General features: G+C 39.1%; 3 protein-coding genes, 1 long non-coding RNA gene and 1 pseudogene across 5 annotated transcripts in view; 2 read left to right on the top strand and 3 right to left on the bottom strand.

Moving 5' to 3' along the window:
- The first annotated feature begins 28 nt into the window (after positions 1 to 28).
- On the top strand, positions 29 to 9,198 carry LOC111321648 (N-alpha-acetyltransferase 60-like). The gene is made up of 5 exons (XM_022924589.2): positions 29 to 265; positions 3,978 to 4,107; positions 5,682 to 5,778; positions 6,417 to 6,651; positions 7,130 to 9,198. Exons 1-5 carry the CDS (start codon positions 162 to 164, stop codon positions 7,272 to 7,274), a joined length of 711 nt encoding a protein of 236 aa, XP_022780324.1. The 5' UTR covers positions 29 to 161; the 3' UTR covers positions 7,275 to 9,198.
- LOC148721786 (uncharacterized) lies at positions 958 to 3,154 on the bottom strand (annotated as a pseudogene).
- Positions 8,834 to 21,261, bottom strand: LOC111321650 (uncharacterized). 2 transcript variants are annotated; one of them, XR_015992581.1, is made up of 4 exons: positions 21,137 to 21,261; positions 20,710 to 20,845; positions 10,669 to 18,089; positions 8,834 to 10,243 (listed from the first exon to the last, which is right to left on the bottom strand). It is a non-coding gene; the product is annotated as an uncharacterized LOC111321650 (long non-coding RNA). The 2 variants fall into 2 exon arrangements; XR_015992580.1 differs by having other exon boundaries at positions 8,834 to 18,089.
- Positions 14,715 to 27,629, top strand: part of LOC111321649 (uncharacterized) — a 25,774-nt gene continuing 12,859 nt past the window's right edge. Inside the window, exon 1 of the mRNA XM_088736424.1 lies at positions 14,715 to 14,854. The gene's annotated coding sequence lies outside the window, so the exon portion shown is untranslated. The remainder of the gene's footprint in view (positions 14,855 to 27,629) is intronic.
- On the bottom strand, positions 23,685 to 25,677 carry LOC111321647 (transcription factor Sox-9-A). The gene has a single exon (XM_022924588.2). It carries the CDS (start codon positions 25,550 to 25,552, stop codon positions 24,323 to 24,325), a length of 1,230 nt encoding a protein of 409 aa, XP_022780323.1. The 5' UTR covers positions 25,553 to 25,677; the 3' UTR covers positions 23,685 to 24,322.

Genomic DNA, 27,629 nt, shown 5'->3' with positions numbered 1-27,629 from the left:
TACAGTGGCTTCCAGGCCTCCCAACTTATGTTGTTCAAGATGGCGGAAGCGGTCACGAATCGAAATGTCAGCAGATCTTCCTGCTAGTAGTTTACCTGGTTGATATCAAATGTTGTGATATTTAAGGCGAATTGGGCTACTTTTGGCCGAGAAGAAGGTGAATGACAATCAAGCTGGGGCTCTTAAATAATGTCCAGGTGCGGTTTTTATGCCCAGCCGACGTTGATGAAGTCAAACGACTCTGTCGCGAATGGTTTCCGATTGAGTGAGTATGAATGTTTCTTTTTAATACAGAACGGGAGTTGAATTCAGAATAAAGTAATAGGTAACGACAGGCTTATTGCTTGCAACAAAAGTAGAAGAAAATAGCAAAACCAGAGTTGGTTAAGAGTGAACTAGTTTCGAGTTAATTTGATAAATACAGCTGGAACAGACTTCTGATTACTGCCTGATATGGTTTCGTCAAGCGTGTGCTTTGACAAGGTTGAACTTATCGATAAAAGTAGTGAATTCCAGGCAGAGTTAATAAAGTTCCTTTTCGTATTATCAAAGGCTGATGTGCAAATCCAAGGTTTTTCGGAAATGAAATGGGGCGAAGAAGTTTACATTTCAGATTAACCGTTTACGCAGTTGTCAAAGTTACTATTTATAGCTATTATGTACGAAGCCCAGCTTACCGTTCTGTTGGCCAAGAGAGTTACGTTCTACATGTTTGCATAATGATATCGCAGCCTTCTCCCCTAAAGTGGATTGAATGTTTTGAAGCTTTTCAAGATAAAAATTAGTGATAATAATTTTGAACGACGTTTCGACCTCGCTGAGGTCATTTTCAAGCTGATGAAAAGGAAAATTTTTACATATATGTACTAAATTCAAGACGTGGGAATGGTAAAGGTGATAAAATATGGACATATATGTAAACACTCTGCATAAGATAGAAGTGATAAAATTGCAAAGGAGACAATACGAATAAATTAATATGAGAGTTGACGAAAGTAAAACTATAAATTATACAAAGATACCGTAAATTATTATAAAAATAGCTTTGCGCGGATTGAGTCTGACTGTTTGTTCAAGCTTGGCTTAATTTCTTTTATAAAAAGCATCTCATAAATTAGGCAGTCCAGTTTACTTTTGCATTTCTTCAGGATTTTGAAACTGTGATGCAAGTCACTTGGGGTATGCCCATGCCGCTCTTTAATGTGATTTCCAATTGAAGACTGAGACGCTTTGTGTTCTTCAGCATGTTGGTAGAGGTGCTGGCATGTGTAGCCGACACAGTCTGCATCGCACAGACCACACTTAAAATAATACACAACGCGCGGCCGATTGATGATGTTGGGCATCTTTTCCATTGGTTTTAACTCATATCCGGTCTCTCTGTTAGTGTACACAGGAGAAATGTCAGTTTCAATTTTTCGGCTTAGGTCGCCAAGTTGCCTTTGTATGGAATTTGCTGATGTTTGGTCCTTAAAATGAGGTAAAATTCGCACGGGTGTTTTTTCTCGTCAGACGTTTGATTGATCCCTGGATCCCCAGACACTTTTTTCGTGATGAAATCATTAATGGTCGAATGCAGTAGTTGAGTTGGGTACTTGAGTCACGAGAAGGTTTCGGTGAGACATTCATACTCTTGGTGAAAAAATAGTCAGTTAGATGACAACTTAAAGGCACGATTTAGCATTGTTTTAAGCAATGATTGCTTATATCTCATGTCGACGTGACTCTGATAATGCAATAACAGACCAGTATCAGATGGCTTCTTGTACACCTTCATTTCCAGATGGCAATTTCATTGCATGATTTCAGTTCCCAGAAAAGACAATTTGCCCTTCACAGCCAGTTCCATGGTGAAACTGACCGAAGGATGACTTTTGTTCAGTGTGGCTAGGAACTTTTCAGCTGTTTCGGTGTCTGCCATTATGCTTAGTGTGTCCTCTACGCACCATTTGTAGAATTCAGGCATTTTGCCTTGTTCCTCGAGTCGATCTTCGATACTGCACATGAATGCATTTGCCATTAGGGGCCCAAGTGGCGATCCCATGGCAACACCATTGATTTGTTCATACAAGTTTCCCTCAAACTGGAATAACTGGTGCTTTGTGGCAATATTCAACCGCTCTACCAGCTCTGCTTTTGTGATGCTGAGGTTATGTTCTTTACGTATAATGCACGATCCTCGCAGTAGATAGCGCTATTTATGCAATAGCGAAAATCAGACCTGAAAAAAAAAATCAGGCCTGTACAGGATTCGAACCACTGACCTCTGCGATACTAGTGCAGCGCTCTACCAATTGAGCTAACAAGCCAACTGGGAACAGGCCGTTAAGTTGATTCATAATAAACCCGTGAAAGTGATAAATCAGATACAATGAATATATGAAGTTCATATATTTTGAACTGTGGTATCAGATACGTATAATGCACGATCCTCGCAGTAGATAGCGCTATTTATGCAATAGCGAAAATCAGACCTGAAAAAAATCAGGCTTGTACGGGATTCGAACCACTGACCTCTGCGATACTAGTGCAGCGCTCTACCAATTGAGCTAACAAGCCAACTGAGAGCAGGCCATTAAGTTGATTCGTAATAAACCCGTGAAAGTGATAAATCAGATACAATGAATATATGAAGTTCATATATTTTGAACTGTGGTATCAGATACGTATAATGCACGATCCTCGCAGTAGATAGCACTATTTATGCAATAGCGAAAATCAGACCTGAAAAAAATCAGGCCTGTACGGGATTTGAACCACTGACCTCTGCGATACTAGTGCAGCGCTCTACCAATTGAGCTAACATGCCAACTGGGAGCAGGCCGTAAAGTTGATTCGTAATAAACCCGTGAAAGTAATAAATCAGATACAATGAATATATGACAACTGGTTCTTTATTGAACCAGTTGTCCTGAAACACTTTTTCAGTAAGGATAGCTATTGTTTCGTCGACGGGAATGTTGGTAAAAAGCGAAGTTACATCGTATGAAACAAGGACACAACAATCATCTACTTCCATATCATGGAGAGCATCCACAAACTAAAAAATATCACTGATTGTGTGACTGTTGGTTGATAGTGGTTTGAGTTTTAAATCCAGCCACTTTGCTAACTTGAAGTTATATGTCCCAGTTGTGGATAAGATGGGGTGCATTGCTAACCAGCGCTTATGGGTTTTCGGTAAGCCATATAGGTGAGCAAGCCTCGAACCTTTTTGAATGACTTATTGGGCGATTTCTTTGGGTAATATTCTTTGTACGGTGGTGGCTAATTCTTTTTCTTTCTGTTGTAGCAGATGATAGTGCTTTGGTGGTCGCCCCCTCATTTTTGGTCTTTCGGTACTCATAGGTCTAAACTTGCTGTCATCGTTGATTGATGATTCCTTGACTCAGTCCGCACAAGCTATTTTTATAATAATTTACGGTATCTTTGTGTAATTTATAGTTTTACTTTCATCAACTCTCATATTAATTTATTTGTATTGTCTCCTTTGCAATTTTATCACTTCAATTTTATGCCTAGAGTTTACATATTTCCATATTTTATTGCCTTTATCATTCCCAGGTCTTGAATTTAGTACATATATGTAAAAATTTTCCTTTTCATCGACCTCAGCAAGGTCGAAACGTCATTCAAAATTATTATCACTAATTTTATCTTGAAAAGCTTTTCTAAAAAACTACTTATCAGAATGTTTTGAAGCTATGGTTTTCCTTTACCATCAAATTTTCGGAAAAGAGAACAGAGCAAAACAAAATGTAAAATGCAATGCAATGAAATATTTTTAGACCTGTTTTCAGGAGGCTCATCTGGTAGATATTTGCCACTTGACAAAGCAAGTCACTTCTCATATTTTCAAATGTATTTGCTTTTGATACGACAGAATTTGACACCTGTTGTGAAAGTAATGATAAAAGACAATTAAAAGACCATTATTTAAATTTATGAAATAGTAAACTTTTACTAAATCTTGCCAGATACCCTGATGTTTGGTATGAGGAGATAACATCAAGTTCCCGATTCTTTTCTTTGGCTGCCACGCTAAATCATGACATTATAGGACTCCTTGTAGCAGAAGTAAAAACCAAGTCTTTATGCAACAAAGAGGTGAAGTTGTATAAGATGTTAGTTTGAAATCATTTTATTTTGAAAGAATTTTTTTCTTAATTTTTTTTCTCTAACCGCCTCCCGGTTAGCTCAATAGATAGAGTGCTGGACTGTTGTGCGGGAGGTTGAGGGTTGGAGCCCCGGCCGGAACAACACTCAGGGTCTTAAAATAATTGAGAAGAATATGCTGCCTTTCTATAACATCAAGAAATGGTTAGATATTCTAGTCTTCTTGGATAGGGATGAATAAATGAAGGTCCCGTCTCCTGCAGGGTTAGGGGCAGGAGACGTTAATTTCCCATGCACGAGATTACTGTGTGATGGATGTCCTCCCCTGGGGTGGGATGGGTGGTTAACAGGACCCCCGTTGATACCAGTGTTTACTACACTGAAGAGGCAATCCTGTATAAATATAGATGTCTACTCTATTAAGATATGGAAGTGGTGAGGCAACGCTTCACAGGAAATGTTACTTAATTTGGTAAAAGAGATTAGCACACCCTCCCCTGCCAAATTGTTAGAGGTACAATTAGCTCAAATTGTTATCAGGTCCTTGTGTGGTACAAAGTACAATTCCATTGATTGTTCAAGCACTTGACACTTTCCTTCTCAGTTCACTCAAGGTCAGCGTTAATCCTTTACAGCCAAACATCAGCATGGTTATTCTCCATACAGTTCTCTGTATATTACCAAGGCGCTGACAAGGAGAAAATGTTTAACAATCAAGAATTTAGAACTTCAGATGGTGATCATTTCGTCCATTTTTGTGACCTGAATGTTTGATTCAGAGGTTGATAGTGATGCTAGTTACTCTTAGAGGTCAGAGGATTGTCAGATTTCAGAAAATTTGGTATTGTTAAAAACTGGATCATTGGATAATGCAATTCAAGACTTTTTATTGGTTTAGCCATTATGGTATATGAACCAATACACCATAATCCAATATCTGTACATTGTAACATCCGGTTTCTTCTTACAAAATAAAGTCGAGAAGATTTGTCTAATATCTTGAGGGCATTTTTTTTTAATAAAACAATTATTCCACTTGTGTTTGTTGGATATGAGATGATTATAGCCAAATTGGCACTACGCACCTCATTGGCTATCTACCATCATATCCAACTCGCGCTCATGGAATAATTGTTAAATATCAACTAAGTTGAAATTGTAAATTGGCCACCTTAAAGAGTAAAAAAGCTGACATTTTGAGCATTAACCCTTCATCAGAGTGTTTTGAGCGTTAGTCCTTTGTCTAATTCACTCTTACGAAGGGCTAATGCTGGAAACATCAGCTTTTTTACTCTTTACGGTGGCCAATTTACTATTTCAACTTAGTTGATTTTACCAAATGACCTTGTTACCCCCACTGATGCAGCACTACAGTTTCTTTAGAAACTTACCCCCTTATTCAGATTTCAGAAAACCTGACCCAGACCAATTGGTAAACCTTAAATAAGGGTAAAGTCAAACTTATTTGTAAAGGGCAAAATCAATCCATGCAGGGTGATACTTACTGTGATGGTTTAAGTTTAGGACTCTGGTAACCTTAACCCAATATTTGATTTTTCTTATAGGATGCTGGAATTCTTTCTTTTGCTTTTGGTGATGATTCCCAAGTGGCTTATATTCTTAGCATTGGCGTGGTAAAACAATACAGACGACATGGAATTGGTAATCAGTTCTTTCCTTATATTATCATGATTTTCTTGGAAGTTACAAGAGAGGTGTACTCCAAGACCATTAAATTTTTACTCTGCCTTGAGAGTCTGTATTAAATATTTACCACCAACCACATAAATTGTTAGATTCCAAAGAATAACTTGGTTTGAAAATTGTCTTCAATTGTGCAAAAAATTGGACTTTGCTACCTGCTTTAAGAAAACTTATAACCAAGGGAAGTTGTTATGCGGGGTTCAGAAAAAAGAAAACAGCCAAAAAAATTAATTTGTGTCGAGAATGCCATCTGTATTGCTTCTTATTGTACAAAGAGATTGTCAAGAGATAAAGAGGAGTTAGTCTTACATCACAAGTAAGCTAAGCAAGTTCGTAATGGGGGTGTCAGTAGTGGAATTTGTTTAGCACATTCGAGGAAAATCTTTAGAAGGTGGAATCTCAAAACAGGGTTAGAGTCTCATTTTTTTTTTTATTTACTTTAAAATGGTGGAAACAAAGATTATATGGTTTCTGTTACTCTGATAACAGGGTTCGTCCATAAAAACCATCCCTCAAAGAGAATCTCAGTAGGGTTGTTCTTACCTGATTGATTAAACAAACACTTTCATGTAAACAAAATGATCTTGTTATTTCAGGGACCCTTCTATTGGACAGTTTACTCTCCCACCTCACCACGCCTGAGAGGCAAAATTGCAAAGCTGTCTATCTTCATGTTTTAACCACAAACTCGGCTGCAATGAAGTTTTATGATAAGAGGCATTTTAAGCAGTTTCGTTACCTACCTTTGTACTATGCCATCAATGGAACCCACAAGGATGGATTCTCTTATGTGCTTTATATTAATGGAGGTGAACCTCCTTGGACACTTGGATATCCTTTAAAAAAACGTGGGCTTTGTTTAGTTTTTATGTTGGTGATTTGGAATTTGTGGCATTTGCTAATCAGATCCTCAAGCCTAGTGGGGTTTGCATGAGAGAGAAACTTATTTCCAAATGAATTCCATAAGTTTAAAACTCAGAGGAAAGAACCATTGACAAATCAGCTCTCAACATATTTTAAAAGTCTGTGGGTTTCCCCATAGGATCTCCCTGACAGTCTGGAGGTAGCTCCCCCCTCTCTGTACCTATTTATATTAAAAGAAAAGAAAAAATAGGTGCTGTGCAGAACACAACAGAGTGATGTGCACAAGGTATGAACCTCGACTTCTAAATTTACAGTCCAGCATACTATCACTTAACACCACTTCTTCATCAATGGTAAATTCGCAGTGTTCATAGATTTATTGATAAGAATTTATTCAACTTTTGCCTTTCTTCAAAGAATTATTTTTATCCTTAACACAAATCAATGATGCCTTGAAATTTCTTGGAGCGAAACTGTCCCAGCTTCGGCCCTGCAAGTTGCCGCTGTATCTGATGAGTTGTTGCTACCACTGGCTTCTGTGGGTTGCACCTATACAGGCAATAAGAGACTCGTGTGTGCGCAGCATGTGACATACATAACATGACAACCTCTTGAAGGTAGAAAAGGAAAAAGGATTTTAGAATAATTATTTGTAAATAACTGTTATCATGTACTTGTGTATAGAAAGCATTTTGTATGAGACAGACCATTTTTCTTTTTTGTTTGGTGACCAGTTCATTTTGTGGAATAATATTACTCTGTACATTGACTTTTTTTTTCTGCATTTTTATTAAAGAAGATCAGCAAATATTACTCCTTAACGTAAATTTTAGAAGATATATTAAATTTTTTTTTAAGTACAAAAGCAATGATACTTTTTCAAACAGAAGCAATCCATCTGGGGATTATTTTTCTGTTTTATGACCCTAGTGTTCCATAAACAAGGGGATAGTCCAGTTTGAACCTTTTGATGTAACCTTGTTTGGCAAATTGCCTGTTAGGAGAAAATTTTTTTTTATGGTGCAAAGGTGGTTTCATCAGCAGGATTCTTGTGTAGTTTGATTGCTTTTCATATGATTCTAAGATGTGTTAAATTAAAAGTAGTCCAGGGTTTCATTTTTTTTCTTCACTATGTTCTTTGTTCTCTATGATTGGCTCAGAAAACTCGTGCACCCTCAGCCGATCAGAAGCAAAATTAAAAGCAATCGTGACTTGGGTTCCTTGGTGTAGAAGACTCAGGATGCCTCTCAATTGAACACTACCTCGTCAATCTTTTGTTTTCATTGTCGTCCTCATTGTCTTGTGTTTTTGTTTTCGATTGTTTTATGTCAACTGTATCTTCTGCAAGTCACTTTTCACTAATGCTTAAGTAGAGCTCGTTACTGCAAAGATCACTATCATGTTAATTTCTTAAAAACTGCAGTTTACACATGTGATTTTCATATACAGTTCACAGTCATTGTGTCGTCTACATCATGAAAGACCCCTCTTTTGGGTGTGTTAACTTTAAGTTCTCTGTTTAAGAATTGTTTCATGCTTGGCGTGCGTCCATCGAGTTATAGATGCACGCGGGGAGTTTGGAGAGCACGAGAGAAGCGTAAGAGTTGCTGGAGGCGCAGCCGAGAGCAACTCTAGCTTCTTGAGTGCTCTCCAAACTTCCCAAGTGCATCCATAACTCGATAGACGCACAGCTAAAAGCGTGAAACAATTCTTTTATAACATACGAAAACAATTTGGGCGCTGAATGACGTTTTTGTAGTGTTTTTTTAAATGAAAGTTACCCGAAAATGTTGGCGTCTCCGATTGTTTTGTTGATTTTGTAATTAAATGGTTTTCGGTAGAATTAACAAATGTAACCCAAAAAAACGTCATCAACAGAGACGTTTACCTTTAAAAGTCCCCTTAGACCAATTTGTAGTCTTCTTAGTTCTTGCTGAATGTCTTTCAGCTAAAATTTTCTCCAACTCCTGTTCCGATAAATTCGGAAAACGGGCCTGTTATTCGGAAAACGGGCCTGTTTTGTTTCGTTTTCATTGTGCTTGTTGGCTTGATTACTTGCGGGAAGGTCAAAAGCCAAAGAAAAGTTTGGTTGGTCTTCGATTTACTATTATTGCTTTCCGAAACTTTAACTTAAGGTACTCACACGACGGAAATTTTGCAGCTATTTTGAAACTGCACACGTCATTTTATTGAGCACAGCCGTGCGTACATAAAGATTTTGTTCATGTTGACGCAATAGGAATTAGATAGGACTAGCGCGCGCGCTATGTTATAATACCCTTTGTAACATTCAACTTGGATCTGCTTGGCTGTTTTCAATTGATAACTTTAATTTTGGTTTTACCATACTTAATCAAAAAGCGCGGTTTTCAAGAGGCAGTCGTAACACACGCTTTGCCTTTCCTTAGGTCAATTAACTGTTAGGAGGAGTGTGACAGGTAAAACTTACGTATTTAATGCTTAATGCAATTATTGATTAAAACAAGATTATTAAAATTAGACATTTATCGGAAACATGCCCTCCTGACTGGTGAGTGTTGTGAATTCATATCATTGATCTGAGATGCCCTACGATGAGGGTAAATGTCACATTTTAGATCTCTGTTGCAAGGCTAGAGCCAAAAGACTGAACATTGGTGATTTTCTCTGTTCAGAGTTAGTAAGGTTACTTTCCATCTGTACCAAACATTTTCGGCGACTAACAGAAACGTCTTTTGATTGTCGTCATGTCTTTCCGGCTTTTTTCATTCGCATTACCAGTTTTGTCTCCTCACGGGCAGCCCAAGCTCACTACTAGAAAAGCGGACGGGACTCTTACCGTGTTGCGCAACGTTTTATATTTACAAAGGTTTGTATGGGATGTTATCGGTTTGCCTTAGAAGAGAGAAAAAAATGTCTTGTTTTGAAATAAAATGGGCTTACCTTATTGTCTTGTTGTTTTCTTTGTTGATTCCTTGCGTCTCAGACCATTTTAAAGCGTTTTCGGCGAGTTAGCGCTATGTTGGTGTTCAACCGCTAAAAGAAAGTCTTTCTTTGTACACCAACATAGCGCTAACTCGCCGAAAACGCTTCAAAATGGTCTGAGATGCTAGGAATCAACAAAGAAAACAACAAGGCAATAAGGTAAGCCCATTTTATTTCAAAACAAGACATTTTTTTCTCTCTTTTAAGGCAAACCGATAACATCCCCGGCATACAAACCTTTCTAAATATAAAACGTTGCGCAACATGGTAAGAGTCACGTCCGCTTTTCTAGTAGTGAGCTTGGGCTGCCTGTGGTCTCCTCAACTTCGATCTCACAGACCCATTCTTGATCTGGGTGTACAAGTTCCGGCGTGGAAAGATACGCCTCTACCACGTCTGAGTCTGTGCATTCCAAAGTTTTTGCGTCTAGTTCTCTCAAGATATCTAATTGCGTATGAAGCATTGCAGCTTCAACAAGAATTCTTCGAAAAAAGGCACATTCCAATATATTGAGTTTTTTGCCCCAAATGTGAGACCCACGGCAAACGTCTCCACGACTCATTCCGAGGACGAAAAAAATGTGCATCCTGCAGCGCTAAAAATAATGATGGCTCACAGATTACCAAAAGTATTTAGCAATGAACTGAAGACTTATGCGCACTATGATTGGACGTTGCTATGATCTGTCAAGGAAGAGCCGCTAAGGTCATATAAACAAAATTTCTTCTTTGGTTTGGTTCGCTATCATGACTACAGCGAACAACTGTGAAAGCGTTTGCGAGAACATTTTAAATTGAGCAACTGAAAGCCTCGTAAAAGCTATTTAAGACGAGTCAGAAAAGTCAAGAAAGTGTTACGAGGACAAATCCTAGAACACTAATACGCTGCGAGGCAAGTTCTTGTAAACTAATAATTATTTTACTCGAATCTGTTGCAATTTGCAATGAGCTCCTTCGCTTATAGATCATTAAGACGTCAAAATTTTGAAAAAAAAAAGAAGAATATCAGTAATTGACTCACCTTCGTTTCATGTGCATCGTTTTTGTTCTTGGCACGTTATGAGGTTGGTGATCTAGAACTGCACCGACTCATGGCATCATTGCCAAGGGCCGGCTCACTTGCAAAGATTGTCCAAGTCTTGCTCAACAACCAAAAGGCCTCACTAACCATCCATTTATCTAAATAGGACACTTTGATCTACAGAAAGTTATGTAAAGACGGAGCTAAGGTTACCTGTAATGTCGTCAGTTAACATGGATCAAAATTAATACAGAAGGGCCTCTATTTCGGAAAAACCTCTGGAACTGGCAAAATTGTCTCTTAAAACTGAAAGGTGCTCCTTCACCAAAGATCGTTAACACACTGTTAGAAATAATCTTTTTCGGTCGGAAATAAGCGGTGTCAAGCAATTACAAAAACTTCTTAGCGGTATACCCAGAAAGGTGGTGTCATAAATGAAGAAATCCTGATTGAAGATGACTCAGAGAGACTCCAGCGCTGGTACACAAAGAGAGCACGTCAGTGAACTGGAGAACCTTAAAAGTTCAATTTAGGTCATGGGTAAGTTAGAGTTGAAGTCCTTGTTTATCTCAATGAGAGCCACATCTGCTTGGGTGTGACGATTGATGTTTTTTGCCCGGTCATTGATGGCCGAGGGAAAGTTGGGTTTGACAGGATAAGTTTTGCTAAAGGCCGTGCTGAGATCATACGCAGGTATAACGATTCGGAAAAGCCGGGTTTGGTTTGGCGAAAATGATGCAGCGTTACACTGCGTTCTATAAGCTTGCTGCACATGCAGAAAAGCAGGAGAAACAGGACAATAGTCAGGACGAGCTGATTTACCATTCTTTCTTCATGTATGACACTCCGTGTTGTCTTCGATTGATCTGGTACTCTGCCTGGGTCATCTGACAAAAGGCGCGATACTCAACGATAGTTTTAGAACCGAACGTCGATGGTTCATCGGAACCGCTTGCTTGAAAGATCATAGAAGTTGTTTGAATACCCTTTGGACAGAGACTCTGGGGTCAGAAATGGAGTTGTGAAAATTACGCGAGTGTTTGAGTAGTATAGGGGCCTAACTAAAGAGATCTCCTCTTGAAATACACCTTTGTTTGACTTTTGGATCGTCTGGCACCACGAGACTTAAAAAAAAAAAAAAAATCGCACAGCAGGAGTACAAGTGCATCACTCAAATGATGGAATCTTGCACCGTTATGGATTTGCAATCAAGATGAAATTTCCAAAAGAGAGCCAAAATTTTTAAGAAACTAAGCCTGCCCTGCTAATACATCCTCGTTCTTGCGCCTACGGCATGATGCATGGTATGGATCCGTTGACCAGCGTGAAGAGGCTAAACCTATGCATCAAAGGGACTCTTGTTTCGCTTGTTTGTGTCGAGGAGAAACATGAAGACCCCTTTCTAATCAGAAAAAAAAATATTCCTGTTGTTGACATTAACTCAAAAGATGTTTAATATAACTCAGACTTGGAACGCCCTAAGAGGTAGGTCTCCACATTTGATCAATAGACTGTTTACAAATAAGTATAAGCATGGCAGAAAGTTACAAAAAGACATCTATCGATTGATCCCTCAACAGTTCTTTGCGTACTAACGTAGTCAGCAGTAATTCCTCCAAACAGTTACTACAGTGGAACTCCGATATAACGATATGCCAAGGGAGCGGTGGAATTAGATCGTTGTATCGAGTTATCGTTCTATCGAGACGGGGTTCTGTCCTATACATTTTACTGTAACTTTTTCTGGGACATAGCATATTTATCGTTGTACCGGGGATATCGTTATGTCGAGGATCGTTGTATCGGGTTCCACTGTAGCTACTGAGTGGTGAGTGTTACAAAATAACAATTTTAGTGCGTTTACGATTAACTGGCGTAATTTTTTTTTTTTTTTTAATGAAAGCGCTGATTACCATTACTAATGCAGTCTCTACACCTAGGACAGAGGAACATTGTTAACGGGGAATGTTTTGTAATCGATCCTGAAATGAAATATGCTGGCAAGATGTCATTATTGTTTGGAGAAACAATTTTTTGTTACCAGCATCAAGCAATGTTTTCTCTTAAGTTTGATTAAAGCGTTGAAGCGCGACTTTCTGTTGGATTGTTTGCTAGCGGTGTCTTAAGTCACCTTTGATGTCTGACGAGTATTCTTGAGCTCGTCATAATGGACGAAAATTTGCCCGCCAAACCGCGAAGAAAGAGCGCAAGAATCGCTTCACAAGGCCATATGGTAAGTTGAATTTAATTCTCACCAGCTTCTAGTTGGATTAGTAGAGTTTGTAGAGGATAACGGAGTTTCGCTTCGCAAAAGGGACACGTTCCAAATTCAAGCATTCCTTGTTCTTATAGTCTATGAAACTAAATGATTGCCAATACAACTACTTGAGCAGCACCACCTTTACTAACACCGGATATACCTCGGCGAGCTTCGATGAACGTTCTCGATGTGTGGCTGACTAGATTCCAACGCAATCCTCAGAGCTCAGGGCACAACTCCGGAAAAAACACGATTTTCAAAAGTAGCATCATTTTGCTTCCCAGATTCATCAAGCAAGGAAGTTTACAAATCAAAATAACCGAAACTTTGACGTTTGTTGTGCAGAGCTTCACTGATGAGATTAACATTTTTGCAATTACTTATCAATACTAAGACTCTGTGTTTTCCATTCTCAGTGTGTGTCGTGATCGTGGATGTTAATGACAAAAAGAGCTACACAGATCTGAACGCCGGTAAATAAAATATTCACTCGAATTGCATTTTTACTGACAGAACACATCGGTGCTGATAAAGCGGTGCAGGACTTGAGCCAGGGGAGAATTTTGTTGAGCACCCTGTTTAGTATGCTTCGGAAAGAATAGCACGACGAACTACAGTCATCATGAAATCAGTTTTCGGCGTACGGCGTCAGGAAATCTGGTTTGTTCCTTTTAGCTCTATGAGGCTGTGTTTGTATCTCACAGAATAGAGAACTGCGACGTAATAACAAGGGCAGAATCGCTGAAATAAAACTTTCAACGTCGCCCTTTTTCAGTTTGTCAGTGCCATGAAACCGCCTCTCTTCCCTTTTCGATTTGCAAAACATGTTTCCACAAACAAAGGCCTTTCTTAAATTTCATCAGATAGGCAAGTACTTTATTTTCGAAGATCTTGTTAACGTGAAAAACAAATCATGCTTTATTTCATTGTTTTCTTATCAGAAGATGCCAATGTTTAGACTATCAAGCACTGTAACCCAGACTAGTGGGCATGTACAAAAACGCGACCGATTGATTTCCTTCGTTTTACCAAATGTTCAAGGGCATCTTAAGTGTCTTCATTAGAGCGTTATCAGTCTTGGTGAGCAAATAAGGAGAGCATAAGATGCAAGATTGTTTTAAGTCTTTTCTTAAAAAGATCATGCCCTTGCAGCTAGTGTTAAAAAACAGTTACAAAATAGGGTACATTTGAATCTACATTAAGGTTCCAAAAATCTCAAAAATGCAGAAAAACAACTTTAAATATATTCGTGTCTGTAATGCCCTCATAATCTAACAAAGCCCGGATTAGCTCAATAACCATTTTCCATGCAACAACAAAGGGCAGAGCTGAGTTTCAGACGTTGGCTTTCGCAATTTAGCCGGTTAGTTAATTTTTAACTGATATATTTAAGTGGACTCGGCAACTATTCGGCGCGGGAAATCGAAAAACACTCTTAAGATTTTCCCAAATAAGGCGACAGTGCGTGGGAGGCGAATGGTCTGGAATGTAGTTGCCCTGGTAACATTGTCTTTCCGAAGTACAATAAGGATTCTATTGATCCTCGGACTAACAATGATTGCTTTCTTTTATGGCATCTGAGTTATGTCAGTGATGTTATTATATACGTTAAACGGCCAATCCACGTTTGTTTTGTAGCGGATAATTTCCGTTGTGGGAGGAATGACTTGACACCATTCGTTGTTCTTCTTGTGTATAACGTATTATTGACGAGAATGTAGACCGCTTCGAACGTGCGTTTCGACAGCGAACCCGACCACCGAACGGGAAAATCAGTAAAGTAGCTGTAGAGTACCTTGACATGTCTGAACTCAGGCACGACAAGTACTGTTTGCTTTCACCTCCGTGCGAAATGTAATTGCACTGCAACGTCTTTGAACGAGGATTTTGTCGGCCAAAGCTGAACCCAGTATCAACTCATACAAGGTACGTCAGGAAAACGGCCGTAAAATTTAAGGTTCTCGAGTCAAAATTGAGGTTCTTTAGTTGATGTAAGCTTCTAAATAAGGTAGCGAATTGCTGAATAATAGTTGCACTGACCTGCGAGTTACAAACACCCATGTATTGTACACATGCCTCCTTTACTCTAGATTCTTCGCGATGGAAGCGTAGCAAATTACAATGTAGTCTTTACTCTTCCATCACTTCACCTCGTTCAGGGTTTTTAGAACGAATTTCTGAAATATTGAAACGTGTACAACTACAATAGGTGATGTTTGTCTGACTAATATTGTTCCATTGTTTTTGTTCGTGAAAAAAAAAAACACAATCAAATCGACTTGTTTCATTTTCCCATCGTCTAATTCTACAATAAAATTGTGACTAAAATTGATTTTTAAAGACAAATCAACAGAAAAGCTAACGCCAGAAAAGTTTCCTCGGGGAGCCTTAAACAGGCTACGATGTTTCGTTGTTTGCTATATTGGGAGAATTAGAAATCCACGCAGTAGGATTTCCACCTCATGTAACTTATTTTCCGCAATCAAACTTGCACGTAATAAATGGGTCGTCAATCAAAGATTTCCATTTCACAATTTATTCTGCAGTAAGATTTATCCGCTGAAGTACTTCGCTATATTACGTTAAGGAAAGAATACTTTGCCCATTTGTAAAGCACGAAATCTAGCTTTCCTGTTAGTTGACGAAGTATGATACGAGAAAATTAAAATGTAAGGGAAAGATTTTCTGTAAAGTGTGAAGGAATAAAGATTGCAAACAACGGCTTTTAGGAGAGTATTGTCGGCTTAGTGCAAAAAATAGCAGTAAATGTCGATTTGCCGTCAGCAAGAAACCGTATGTATAAATCCAACGATAAAATAATTATTTAAGATGGAAAGTTACTTTTTCCAGATGTTAGAAAGAATGCATTTTTTTAAATACCAAATACTTGAGAGAGATATTAAGTTTTTCAGTCTATCGAAAGGAAAGGAATTAAGAAATTTTGTTCTTCCATGCGATAATCGAGAATTACCACTTTGATAAATTTGTGAATAGGGAGAAGTTTAATTTTACCCGCAAGGATTACATCGAGGGAATCCTTAATGAATCTTCCGGATAGAAAACCAAATTCTTATCGGTTGTATAAAAGGAAAATAAGAGGCAACTGCTGAGAAGAATGCAACTTTTTCATAGGAGCATTTGTTTCATGTAATTAACTTTGCAGATTGTATACCACCAAGTTTCGTTCGTTTCATTTTTTTGGCAGAATTTTTTTTGATTGTCTTCGTTTTCAAGGCATCAGCTAATCGACTTACCAACAAATGTCGTTGTTGTTGAGTTAGAATTTTGTTACGGAAAAAAGTTAACAGCGCACATTTTGCCAACCTGCCTTGCGGCGAAAGTTTCTTCCCGGCTAAGAGACTCATCAGAGAACTTTGGCTGATTCGTCACATGGCGTTTGTTGACTTACGAAAAAAAATTCCCCTAAACTATAATTTTTAAGAGTGTCTTCTATCTATGACGTTTGACGAAAATTAAAAGCCTGCTTCTCACTAGCGGAAATGAATGGAAAAAGTCCACTTCTTCTGTTTACGATTGTATGACTGAATTGCACTCTCTCTCTCTCGAGTTTTCTAAGCCGTGTTGTTTGTATTGTTTGGCCCTCAAACCTCTACGTTATCCATTTATCCTCGCTAAAACGTGATGAGAAACGGATCGAACTCAAAGACAAGGGTCGGTTTGGCCAGAATCTGTCCCTATGTCGGTTATTGGAACTGACCCTCCAGGCAGAATCATGAAGCCATGTAAAGGGCGTAGTCGAACTGCAACTTAAAGATCACGCCGGGTCTTGCCAACTCTTTTCCCGATCTCGAATTCTTGTCACCTCTCATTTCGATCTCAAAGTCTCGCATTCCTTCCAGATTCTCAAAGCCTGAAAATTGTTTCACATACTCGAGGGTAAAGGTCAAAAGGTGGCATTTGTATAGCTCGTGGTTGTTGTTTGGAAATATTGCAAATAAAGTCTGACATACCACAAAAAACGAGCGCAAAAGACCTTATAGCGATATTTTCCTGTCGTCAGTACTGCGTTGCAAAACTCTAAGTAAAGCAACGATAAAAAGGTGTTGATCGGTTAAAAATCGAAATCTTGGAGTCCCAGATTTTGAAACAGAAAGCTCGTCGTCATGCGAGTCTCGGTTTGGTTTTTTTTTAACTCACTAACCCCTCAGTGTTTCTGAAGCAGAACACGGGCCTTAAATGGCTTAACTAGATTAAGAGAGCATTTCTCTGACTACTTTAAATCTTATCCTATTATATGATCAACTACACATCCTCTGAACTGCAATTTAAGTGAGATATTGTATCTCCTTCGCTTGTCATTCGACATTGTTTTTTTCAGCGGTCTAGGATAGCTCGACCTCAAACCAAACCTGTCTGTTGACCCTGATCATAATTATCTCATTATACGATGGGGACGGCAATGGATAAACAACAACGTCTAATAGTGGGTCGTTAGCTATGAGTGACAGGATGGAAACCAAAACAAATTAATTCTCAATTTCCAGAATCATGGCTCTTGATTTTAAATGAAACAGGTAGTCAATCCTAGTCCCAAAACTAGCATCCTCAAATTCGACAACCAAGCTGAAACGTAACAATCGTTCTTCTTCTATTTACATGCACGTTGGTTTCAACATTGTTGATCCTCGAACTACGCGGAACGCTCGTCTTATATGAGTCATAGAAGCCTCCTAACACCTTGGTTTATCAAAGGCTTCTCTGTAGCTCAGTGAAAGAGAGTCGGAGTGCGAAATCCGAGCGCCTGGGTTTCAAATCTTCTTTAGGAGTACGGCTAAAAAATTTATCCATGTTCGTTAAACTCGAGAAACATGTTTCTATAGTACTCTCAATTTGGTTGTCTTAAGTACTGAAATACAGCTTTAAAACTGCTAAAACAGTACTGAAATTCGTGTAGTTAAAAATATATTCTACACTCTCCGCCATTTTAAAATCTGTAGTCATAAATAATCAAACACTAAAGAATAGGAAAGATGTTATTCCTTATTTTCCCTACCTCGTACAGCGAAATCTGAGGGTTCGATCCCTCGTTTATGACAAAATGAATAATATTTTTCTTTAATCTGAGACTTTTCTCAGGTAATACGGGTTTCAGTTCACTTGAAGGTTTCTGCAGTCACCATCTAAGTCACTCTCTTTTGTCCTGTGGGAAAATTATTTTCAATGACAAAATTCATTTCTTCTCGGACAACGGTCTAGTCGTTGAAATCTCACAAGCAAAACAAAGCAGAGCTGACGTTTCGAGCGTTAGCCCTTCGTCAGAGCGAATGACGAAGGGCTAACGCTCGAAATGTCAGCTTTGAAACTCTTTACGGTGGCCAATTTACATTATTAACTATGGAAGTAGATAAAACCAAAATTACCTTGTTACTCCTTCCGACTCAACACTACAGTTTCTTTAGATATTACACCCTTTATTTAATAGAAAAGTAGGTTTGATAAAGACTACAAAATTGTTTGACCTTATTGCAATTTGCTTACCACACGACTTCACATCCACTATGACCCCAATAAAGCAAGAATTTTCCAGCCAATCAGCAACAAAACTGTATAGTGTATATGGAAGAATTTTTGTGCATGAACCGTGAAAGAAAACTGAACATTACGTGACTTGGCCCGTCGGAGATCATCTTTCGTCTGACGGGTAGCGTGACGCATCCGACCCGAAAGAAAAATAGATTGATTAGATTGTGAATTTGTCACGGACCTTTTCAGAGTTTTTGTAGGACAATAAATGACCTTCTTGACACAGAATTACTTAAATTTGTGTGACCAGGTCAACGCTCGGTCACATTGTCACAAAATCTCATAAATTTTCATGATCTTGCCCTTTTAAATCTACTTTGTCACAGAACCACAGTAACTAACTTGCGTGACTCAGCATATGTTGCTTAATGTGCGTGACCTTACAGTTATTAAGACCTAAACAGTAAATAAATCAATAAATAAAATAAATAAATTCGTCTTTATTACAAAAACCATCCGATAAAATTACAAATCTGATGTTACAGTAAAAATATGTATTGATGGGAAAAATTACAATAATTAAATCGAATTAAAATGATTAAAAATGATTAGAAATACATATGGGGTGTTTACACAGCTAGACTATATTTAAAAATTAATCTATTAAAAAAGCTTTGTTTAAAACGTTCAGCGTTAATGATGGGCCTGACAATGGATTTCCTTCGAATGTTTACAATATAGTCTTTGTACACTGGTAGTAGGCTTTTTAATGGATGGTCATCATGTTTGAGGTTATAAAATTGGTGTCTGTCGCTTTTGTCCAAAATTTCATATATGTTGTAATTGACCGACGTATAGCGCCTCTTATAACATCTTTTTAAAAACCTTTGTATAACAGTAAGTTCGGAAACAGTGTTGAGACTTCATGATAAAAACATTAACTGAATAAGCTTGACTTAGAGAATTCTTAGCACTATACCACTTCGTCTTGGGATCATTCTGATTGGCCCTACTTGGGGAGGTTTAACCACTTAGGCTCAGAACACAAGGAACGTACGTGACTCGCTTAATTTCTAACAGGATCCATTCAAGTGACGTGGCCTTGCAATAAAATCAGCTAAAATGTTGAGATCCACGTAACAGATGTTGACAGAATTTCTTAACAGGATCATGTGAAATAGTTCAAACAGTCGATCAAATTCGCACCAACAAGTAATTAAATTGTGAAAAGAGGCGCGGCCTAAATTAACTGACTGTAACGTAGGGTAACTTGACCGAGTTGATTCGACAAAACCAAATCGCTTAGCTGAATTCACAAAAATAGCACGACACACCTCCAAGAGACCGAGTGATTTGTCAGGGAATTTAGCACAAGTAATGTACAATTGCTTAACTAGAATTAAATCAGACGTGCTTGACCCGTTGATACGATAGCGTGACCTGTTGATATGATAGCGTGACCTGTTGGTACGACAACGTGACCTGACGATACGATAGCGTGACCTAATGTTACAACTGCGTGACCTGATTGAAGACAGCGTGACGTGGCAATTTGGTCCAAAACTTATGGAAATGTGAGTTGCTTAAGACAAAATAAACCGAAAGCGTGACCAAGAGAGTAGAATTGAAACGTTCAAAATAAATCATTAGATCAGAGACTTAAAAGCTTCGAACTTCTTTCGCATCTTGCTTCACGATAGAGATGGTGAGCTTTCGAGAGAACCACAAGATATTGTTGATATTTAGCTGCACATCAGTCTCGCTTATTAGCTAGGGATCTTTGCTATGCTCTTCTGTTCTCCTCCTTTTCAAACTGTCATCTATATCTATGGACAATTTCGGACCGTTTAATTTTCCGACAACGAAAATTGTTCTGAGTTGAAATTTTTAGTGCAGAGTATGTGGGCCTTGGCACTCGAATGATTTAACAACCCGGTGGTAAACTGGTAACTTTGTACGCTGTTTGGAAAAAGAGTCTCACAGCCTAAGAACTAGACGAAAGAAATGCGTCACAAGTTGTACAAAGATAGAAACTCAATCACATCTCTCCATATCAAATAGCAAGCTAGAAGGGTGTGTTAGGTCCTGTTTGCACATTACATACGATCTACTCAGAGTTTTAACCGAAATTTTTTTCATAGATGACTAGTTTCAATCGGTTGTTAACACAGTCTGTCGATAAAGTTGATTGTTACACACTCAAGTGTAGAGTTGTACCGTACTACTAGACTACATTCTTCTTGTGGTTTACTAAGTTGGTTGGTTTCTGATTGCAAAAAAATTATCATTATACTCACTTGTAAGTATGGAGTATCGAAGTGTCGTTTTGCCTCTTCCTGTTAATATTGGTTGAGTGCCTTAGCAAGTGTCCAAGTGCTTACTCTGTTGGTTCATTTCACAGAACAATCTAGTTGCACACTTTTTGCAAAGCTCCTTGTCAAATTCCGAAAGAAAAGTAAAAGTTACGAGAATATAAGTAAAGCGACAATAATTTTCTATCTGTGATCTAAGATAGTTCTCATCTCAAAAGCAACATTCTCCTTAACTTTGCACTCAATATGAACGATTTGTCAGTAAAGGAATTTGTTAATGATTTACACGATAACCCCTTATTTCGCTCCTAAGAAAAAAATCTCAGCTTTTCTTCTTTTAGCAATTCGGTGACGTACAGTTAAAAAGTTGGCGGAAAAAATTTTAAACGGAATGTCGCAGTTTGCAACTTACCATGCAGATGTCTCGACAGAATCACTGAATAAGGAAATTTGTGACTAAAAATATCTTAATTTCATGACTCAATGGCGTGTCGTCTGCCGCAATTGTGGCCGAACGTGATTAAGCTTAAAAAATTTCACGAGATTGATAGCTCTAATTGATCATATGATAGATTACATTTAAAATTTTGAATTCAATTAACCAGGGGTCTCGCGACCCACCATCAAGTATACAAACTAATTTTTAATCACATACGAAAACCAACATGTTAAGGGAATAACTAAAGTGATTAATTTAAAACTCTTTTGATTGCGGAGGATCCATAAAAGATTTGATGGGGAAGGCGCCAATCTAAATAGTGTAACAAAATTCAGATTAATTTCAAAATGGTGTTCAATATTGCGACAATCACTTTAGCTATGATGAAATTTGGAAAGCAGCAGCCCTGATAAATGTGAAATCTGTCAGGTTTCATTTTAGGAGAATCTTGTGATTTGCAGGTAATTTTATAGGGCCTGCGTGCCGACCAGATTTTGTGATAACACGAGTGCGCTTAACAAATTTGCAGATCGTTTAAAACGCTCCATTCAAACCTACTCAAGTGCAGTGTTCAATGTCGCCTTTTATCTCGATTTTCCAAACGGATCTCATTTATTTCACGAATGCCAAGATTTTCTATGGAGCTCCCGCAGCTAAGAGATCATCATAGTGCAGTCCGGCATTCAAATATTGCCAGGTCAACTTACACCCAAGCGTAGCTAGACATGTCCGATCTGCACGAATCATTTCGCGGTCTTTGCACAAAGAATTAAGACGGAGAAGTAGAGAATTTAACTCGAAAAACAAACTCATTCATGTTTACTCGACTGGTTATATTTCTGCGTTGATCTGTTATTATTTAACCTTTTCTCATAAATCCCGGCTGACTGAGCGATCAAATGTTTGCTGATCTTACCAGCGGTGCAGCCGTTTACAGATTTCAGTCTAGTTTCAAAATTTCAACACCAATGTATCCGAATAAAACAGCGTCGGCCACGGGAGTTACTCGATAAAGCATATTAAGTAAAGGGCCTTATTAATTTAAGAAACGCCTCTTATTAACCCACATGCCAACATGAGTTATTTGTCCGTGAAATCAGCTTTAGACAAAATCAGAGACAAAATATTGTTTTATAATCAACCCGCTTTTCGCCTGGGGCGAAGTCAAAAATTCTTGAAAAGGAAAATCGCAGTGCGGCGGTGTTTCTAATTTACAGGTTTCTCGGGTCTACAATTTTATTTAAAAAATCTCTATAAACATGCAAAAAACATGTCTCGAACGGATGCCAGAGAGAATTGTCTGAATCTCTCTTGGGGGTCGCACAATATAAATTCGTGACAACGCATTGGTTTCGTGATTTCGATACTAAAATCTGAGCGGTGATTTTAACAGGCACGATATACCAAGTAAATCGGTTCAGCATTAATTTTCGTGACGCTGGATTCTCGGACTGTCGTGTCAATACACTTTTTCGTGCTCGTACACAGGCCTCGAAAGCTGTTACTTTGGTAATATAAGTCAGTGTCAAATGTAGACAGGACTAGACGCATATGATCACCCACTATTTTATCGCAATATGTTCAGAGTGGCAGCATAATATGTTGGCATATCGGCTTGCGTGTTGCTTTTGTCCCTCTAGCATGTTTGCTGGTCTTAATTACTGGCCCTAACAGATTTATATATTTAATAAACGTTATTTAACTCAGGCAGCGATGTTTTTTTTTCTGAAATTTCGGTGTCAAACTTCACGACTCGCAACGATAATTTTTTATGTCAAACACCGGTCATCGAAGCTTCCGGTACGCTGCCCTTTTGATAAAAAAAAAAAAAGAAAATTTCAAACCGCTTTACGATGGTGTTGAGTTGCACTTACAAAGAAAAAAACCTAACACCAACTTTTAACTCGACTCGTTAAAAGCCATATGTTTGTTATCATTCCCCGTTGCGCTCTAATAATTTGCAAATAAAACGAGCGGCTAGCTCTTTTGGAAAGTCACACACAAGATTGACGATTAGGCACTGTGTGATATCCGGTTGTGACGCCCATAACCTTTCGCCTCCATATCCGCTTTAAGATATTTATTTTATATCAGTTCGGAATTAAAATGGTGAAATGCACAGCTCAAATCTTGTCTTAAAACGTTATTAGGGCATTGTTCTCCATTGAAAAAGTTGTCAAGATGAAAGCGTATTGAATGTTATGTAAATGCAAATTGGGGCACGTACAAAATGATCAGTGTTATGTGTCAAATCGCGGTTTTCGGCAGATTCATCTGGTTGCCAACTTATGCAATTCAGTGCGTATCTCTGGTCGATTTGAGGCTTTAAGTTCTAGTTTCATTCCCCTTAACTGCCAGTTAGTATTTGTTTGATCCTTGGACGAAGTGAAAGTGATGTAAAAATTCTTAAACACACATTTGCTTTGTAGGTTCATTGGCGAAGTGGAACGCATTCAAGTGTGACTGTTAAATCGAAAGGGAAACCACAATAAAACAGATGCAGCACACCAACAAACCAAAGTTTCACCCTCGCAAAAAACTATTTTATTCCGCCAATAATAGATCTAACGAAAACGAGAGTTTTGCCTAAGGCAGAAATTAATAAACATAGATAGTTTCACGGTTATTGCTCCAAGACGTTTACAAAAGCTATCATCCCTATCGATCTAGTATTTACATGTGGATAGAATGGCAAATCAAGTTTCCTTTAGCAACCACTCAAGTGTAAGGGAATACGATAAATCAAAAGTTAGGAAGCTTTGCTATAGAGGAGAACACTAGCGTCCTGCATACTTTTTTCCTCGCTTGTCAGCTGATGTCTCGAATAAAACTGTTAAGCAATAAAAAATTTTTGTCAGCTCTCAGACGTAAAAACGAGAACTCTGTACAAAAGTTTATAAAATGGTTGGCGAATTCGTCGAAATAAAATAAAATGCCTAAAGCGCACGAATTGCTTGATTATTTCGCAAAGAAAGCTGCTCATTTTTCTAATAATCGTGCAATACTTACACGGCAAAAAAAAAAAAAAAAAACCTATGCAAACCTTGGTGCTTCTAAAGTCAGAAGACACGCTATGAACTCCATTTTAAATTAACGAGCTCGCTCCAGCTCCATAGGAGCTATAAATTCGTCCATAATGTTCGTGATCCTTCAAAACCTTCATTTCCAAACAAGCGTGTGCATTCGGGAAGGAGATGACTGAGGGTTCTGCGCTGCAGAGGTTGTCGAAGCTGGAATAACAATAGAGGGGACATCGGAAATTGTGAACGGTCGAGAACTGTTTCCACTCACTTCGGTGTCGCCGAACGAAAATTGGAACGCGCCGTTGTCAGGTTGGTTCCTCTGCTGCAGAGCCGAGGGAGCGACTTGATTTGGTGGGTACGAGGAGGGAAGTTTCTGCAGTTGCTCCATAAATTCTGTGTAGCTGGACGAGACAGAATTGTTATTTGACACAAACTTGGACGCTCCATGCGTTTGAGTGAAGCCGTGAGAGGTGAAGGTTGCCGATGGGGCTGAGGAAGGAGGATTTGATAGCAGTGGCTGGGTGTACGAGTGCAGATATTGATCGAACTCTGTGGTGTCCACCATTAGATCTGTGGTCAGGTCGCCCATTTCAACGTGAAAATCAAGCGCGTTATTGCTGTTGCTGTCACTGCTTCCGTTCGGCTCTGTTTTCTTCGGGCACGCGGCAAAGCTGGAAGAAGGACATTGGATGTCATGGTCTGCCACGCTTGCCTCAGAGAATTTCAGTCCACCTTCCAACTTGACAGTGGCCGTTGGTGTGGTTGGCGGTGAAGTGGCTGAACTACTGGATCCCGGACTACTGGCTTCTTCACCGCTCAAACTACTTGCTGGACTCGCGCAGTTGCCGTCTTGGCCACATCCAGATTTAGGCATCAGTTGGGTATCACCTTTTAGGACTTTCAACAGATCATCAGCTGAGATTGTTGCTTCAGGTTGATCAGGACCTCCGTTGCCTTTTTGCTTCTTCCTTCGAGGCTGGTATTTATAATCAGGGTGCTCTCTCTTGTGCTTAAGCCGGAGTCTCTCGGCCTCCTCGATGAATGGTTTCTTCTCGGCATCGTTGAGCAGTTTCCAGAGTTTCCCAAGCGTTTTGCTCAGTTCAGCGTTGTGTAAATGAGGATACTGATCGGCCAATTTTCTTCTAGCTGCTTGCGCCCAGACCATAAAAGCGTTCATAGGTCTCTTCACATGCGGTTTATGTTTATGTCCGCCGTTTACTCTCACAGGCAGCGGAATTAAAGACCAGTCGTAGCCATCTAGGACATGATTTACCGCAGAAGCTATAGCGCTACTTAAGTCCATATTCTTCCCCAGAGGAACATCTGAATCGCTCTTTTTAGTTTCGCCGCTCTTTTGTTCCGTCATGTTCACCGGCTAGAGTATTACACCAACGCAACTCACTTCTTTTTAAACTCTTACAATAATGAGACTGAATTTCTCCAGACGTAAAATCGAACTTCGTGCCAATTCGAATATTGGCGTATAGTTATTCAAAACACAGATATAATAATATCACGACCAATGAACCGAAACGGTGTATTATGTTACTGCTCTGTCTGATTGGACGCTGCGCAAACCGCAGCCAATCAGATGGCTTGTTTTGAGGACCTAAACACCCGCTGGACATAGGTGGGTTGAAACCACTTACGAAAGCGCTGTAATTGGTCAGCTGTCACGAGCCACGTGGGCGGAGAAAGTGTTACTCTGATAGCCACCGCAACCTCGTTTTATTTTTGGGCTTCGCAGTAGTCTGAGGGAATTTCGATTAGAACTTTTTTTTTCCTACTCGCAGGATGTGTGGGTTTTCACCCTGTTCATACACGTCCGTGATAATTAATAACCTTATCGCCGTCCATGTGTCTTACATGTATCGATGACAGAACTGTTGGGAAAATTTTCATTCTTGGATCAAACGAGAGATCGGCAGACGCAACGCGGTGGTGGGGGGTGGGGGGGGGATGACTTCAATATGACATATCTTACAGTATCGAGTTCAGTTGGAGTGGTCCTTTCTACAATTACAGTTGCAGTGAGACTTGAGCGCGAAAAACTCAACCCCGACAAAAAAGAAAAGAAAGAAAAATCTTAAAGACGCAGAAGTCCCGCGTAGGACCTGCGTGCGGGAAAGGGCGAGATATACTGCAGGAAAATAACAGGAAAGGGCGACAGATAGCTAGGTGGAACAAACGTCGTAAGCGGCCGTGAGAAGTAATCTTCCTTAAATACCTTTTCACGCTCAAATAAGTGAGCACTCGCGTTTGATATAAAGCTTACGCCAGGCACATCTGTTGTATGTACAAATCAGTGCAGTTTCGGCGATTGTGAGAACTCCAGAGCCTCCGAGAGCAAATAGATTTGAAAGGTAACAACTCGGCACTCTTCTTTCAACACCATTAACGTTTGCATGTGTTGTTTTAAATAAACCAGTTCGGGTCACGGAGAAGTTGAGGTTTAAGAAACTATACAAACACGAGGGTGAACATGTTAAATATCGAAAACTTTTACAACCTTGATGTCAAGGGCCGTTATTTGTGCTACAAGAGAAGTTTTTAGCGTCATGCTTCACAACCATTAGGCAATATTTCCCACTCAGGATAAATCCAGATGGCATTAGAGGTCAGACCCTGACTAGACGGGAAACTGTTTCTACCCGAAATAACCCAGAGGCCATCAAGCCTCTACTTGACTGCTATATCTCTATGTCACAGCGGCACAATCAAGATATGTGAAGAGCGCAGTTTAAGACTCCAATCACGATAAAAAGAAGGTGATAGGATTACACGCTGATTGCATGGAAGATACGTCGTTTCAAATCACGAAAAAAAAGCAAGTCGACATCGTGAAAGAAGCGAAAAACGGCTCGTACCTCGAAAATAATGGTGCAGTTTTAGCCCCGCGATTTTTTGTTTTCGTAAATAAAGCTGCAGGCGGATTTGTAGCCGCTAATGACAACACTTCCGATATTCAATACTATATGCATGAGGTCTGGTACGAATTTAAGCGTCATATCATGCTCTGAGGCTAAATTGCGGTCTCTGGCAAAAACATTTCTGCACTCAACTGTAATCTTGTCGCTACTGAAGGCGAGTAAACAACGTACTCAGCTAAATAAATATTTGACCTCTGAAGCTGTTCTAGTCCAGCCTTCATTACATGAAATTTCTGCTGATTAAAAATTTTTGATTACTGAAATAAGTCAACGTGACCAAGCATTGAAATATCTGTATTTAAGTTCATCCGCGGTCGAGATTAATCCGGAGACTTGTGTTTGTTTTAAACGCATCCCACAAGCGGCCGAAAGAGGGAATACTTATAAAGACAATGCTGTCGTAACTAAGGAAAAGCAGATACCAAAAGAAGACTCGGTCAAAGTGACTAGTTAAACAAACCTTGACGAAGGAAACTGACCCTCGCTGCTAGTGGGACATTGCTTCTTTTGTGT

The sequence above is a fragment of the Stylophora pistillata genome, chromosome 10, assembly GCF_964205215.1.
Source record: "Stylophora pistillata chromosome 10, jaStyPist1.2, whole genome shotgun sequence".
NCBI classification, from domain to species: Eukaryota; Metazoa; Cnidaria; class Anthozoa; order Scleractinia; family Pocilloporidae; genus Stylophora; species Stylophora pistillata.
This window is presented reverse-complemented; position numbering and strand designations above follow the sequence as displayed.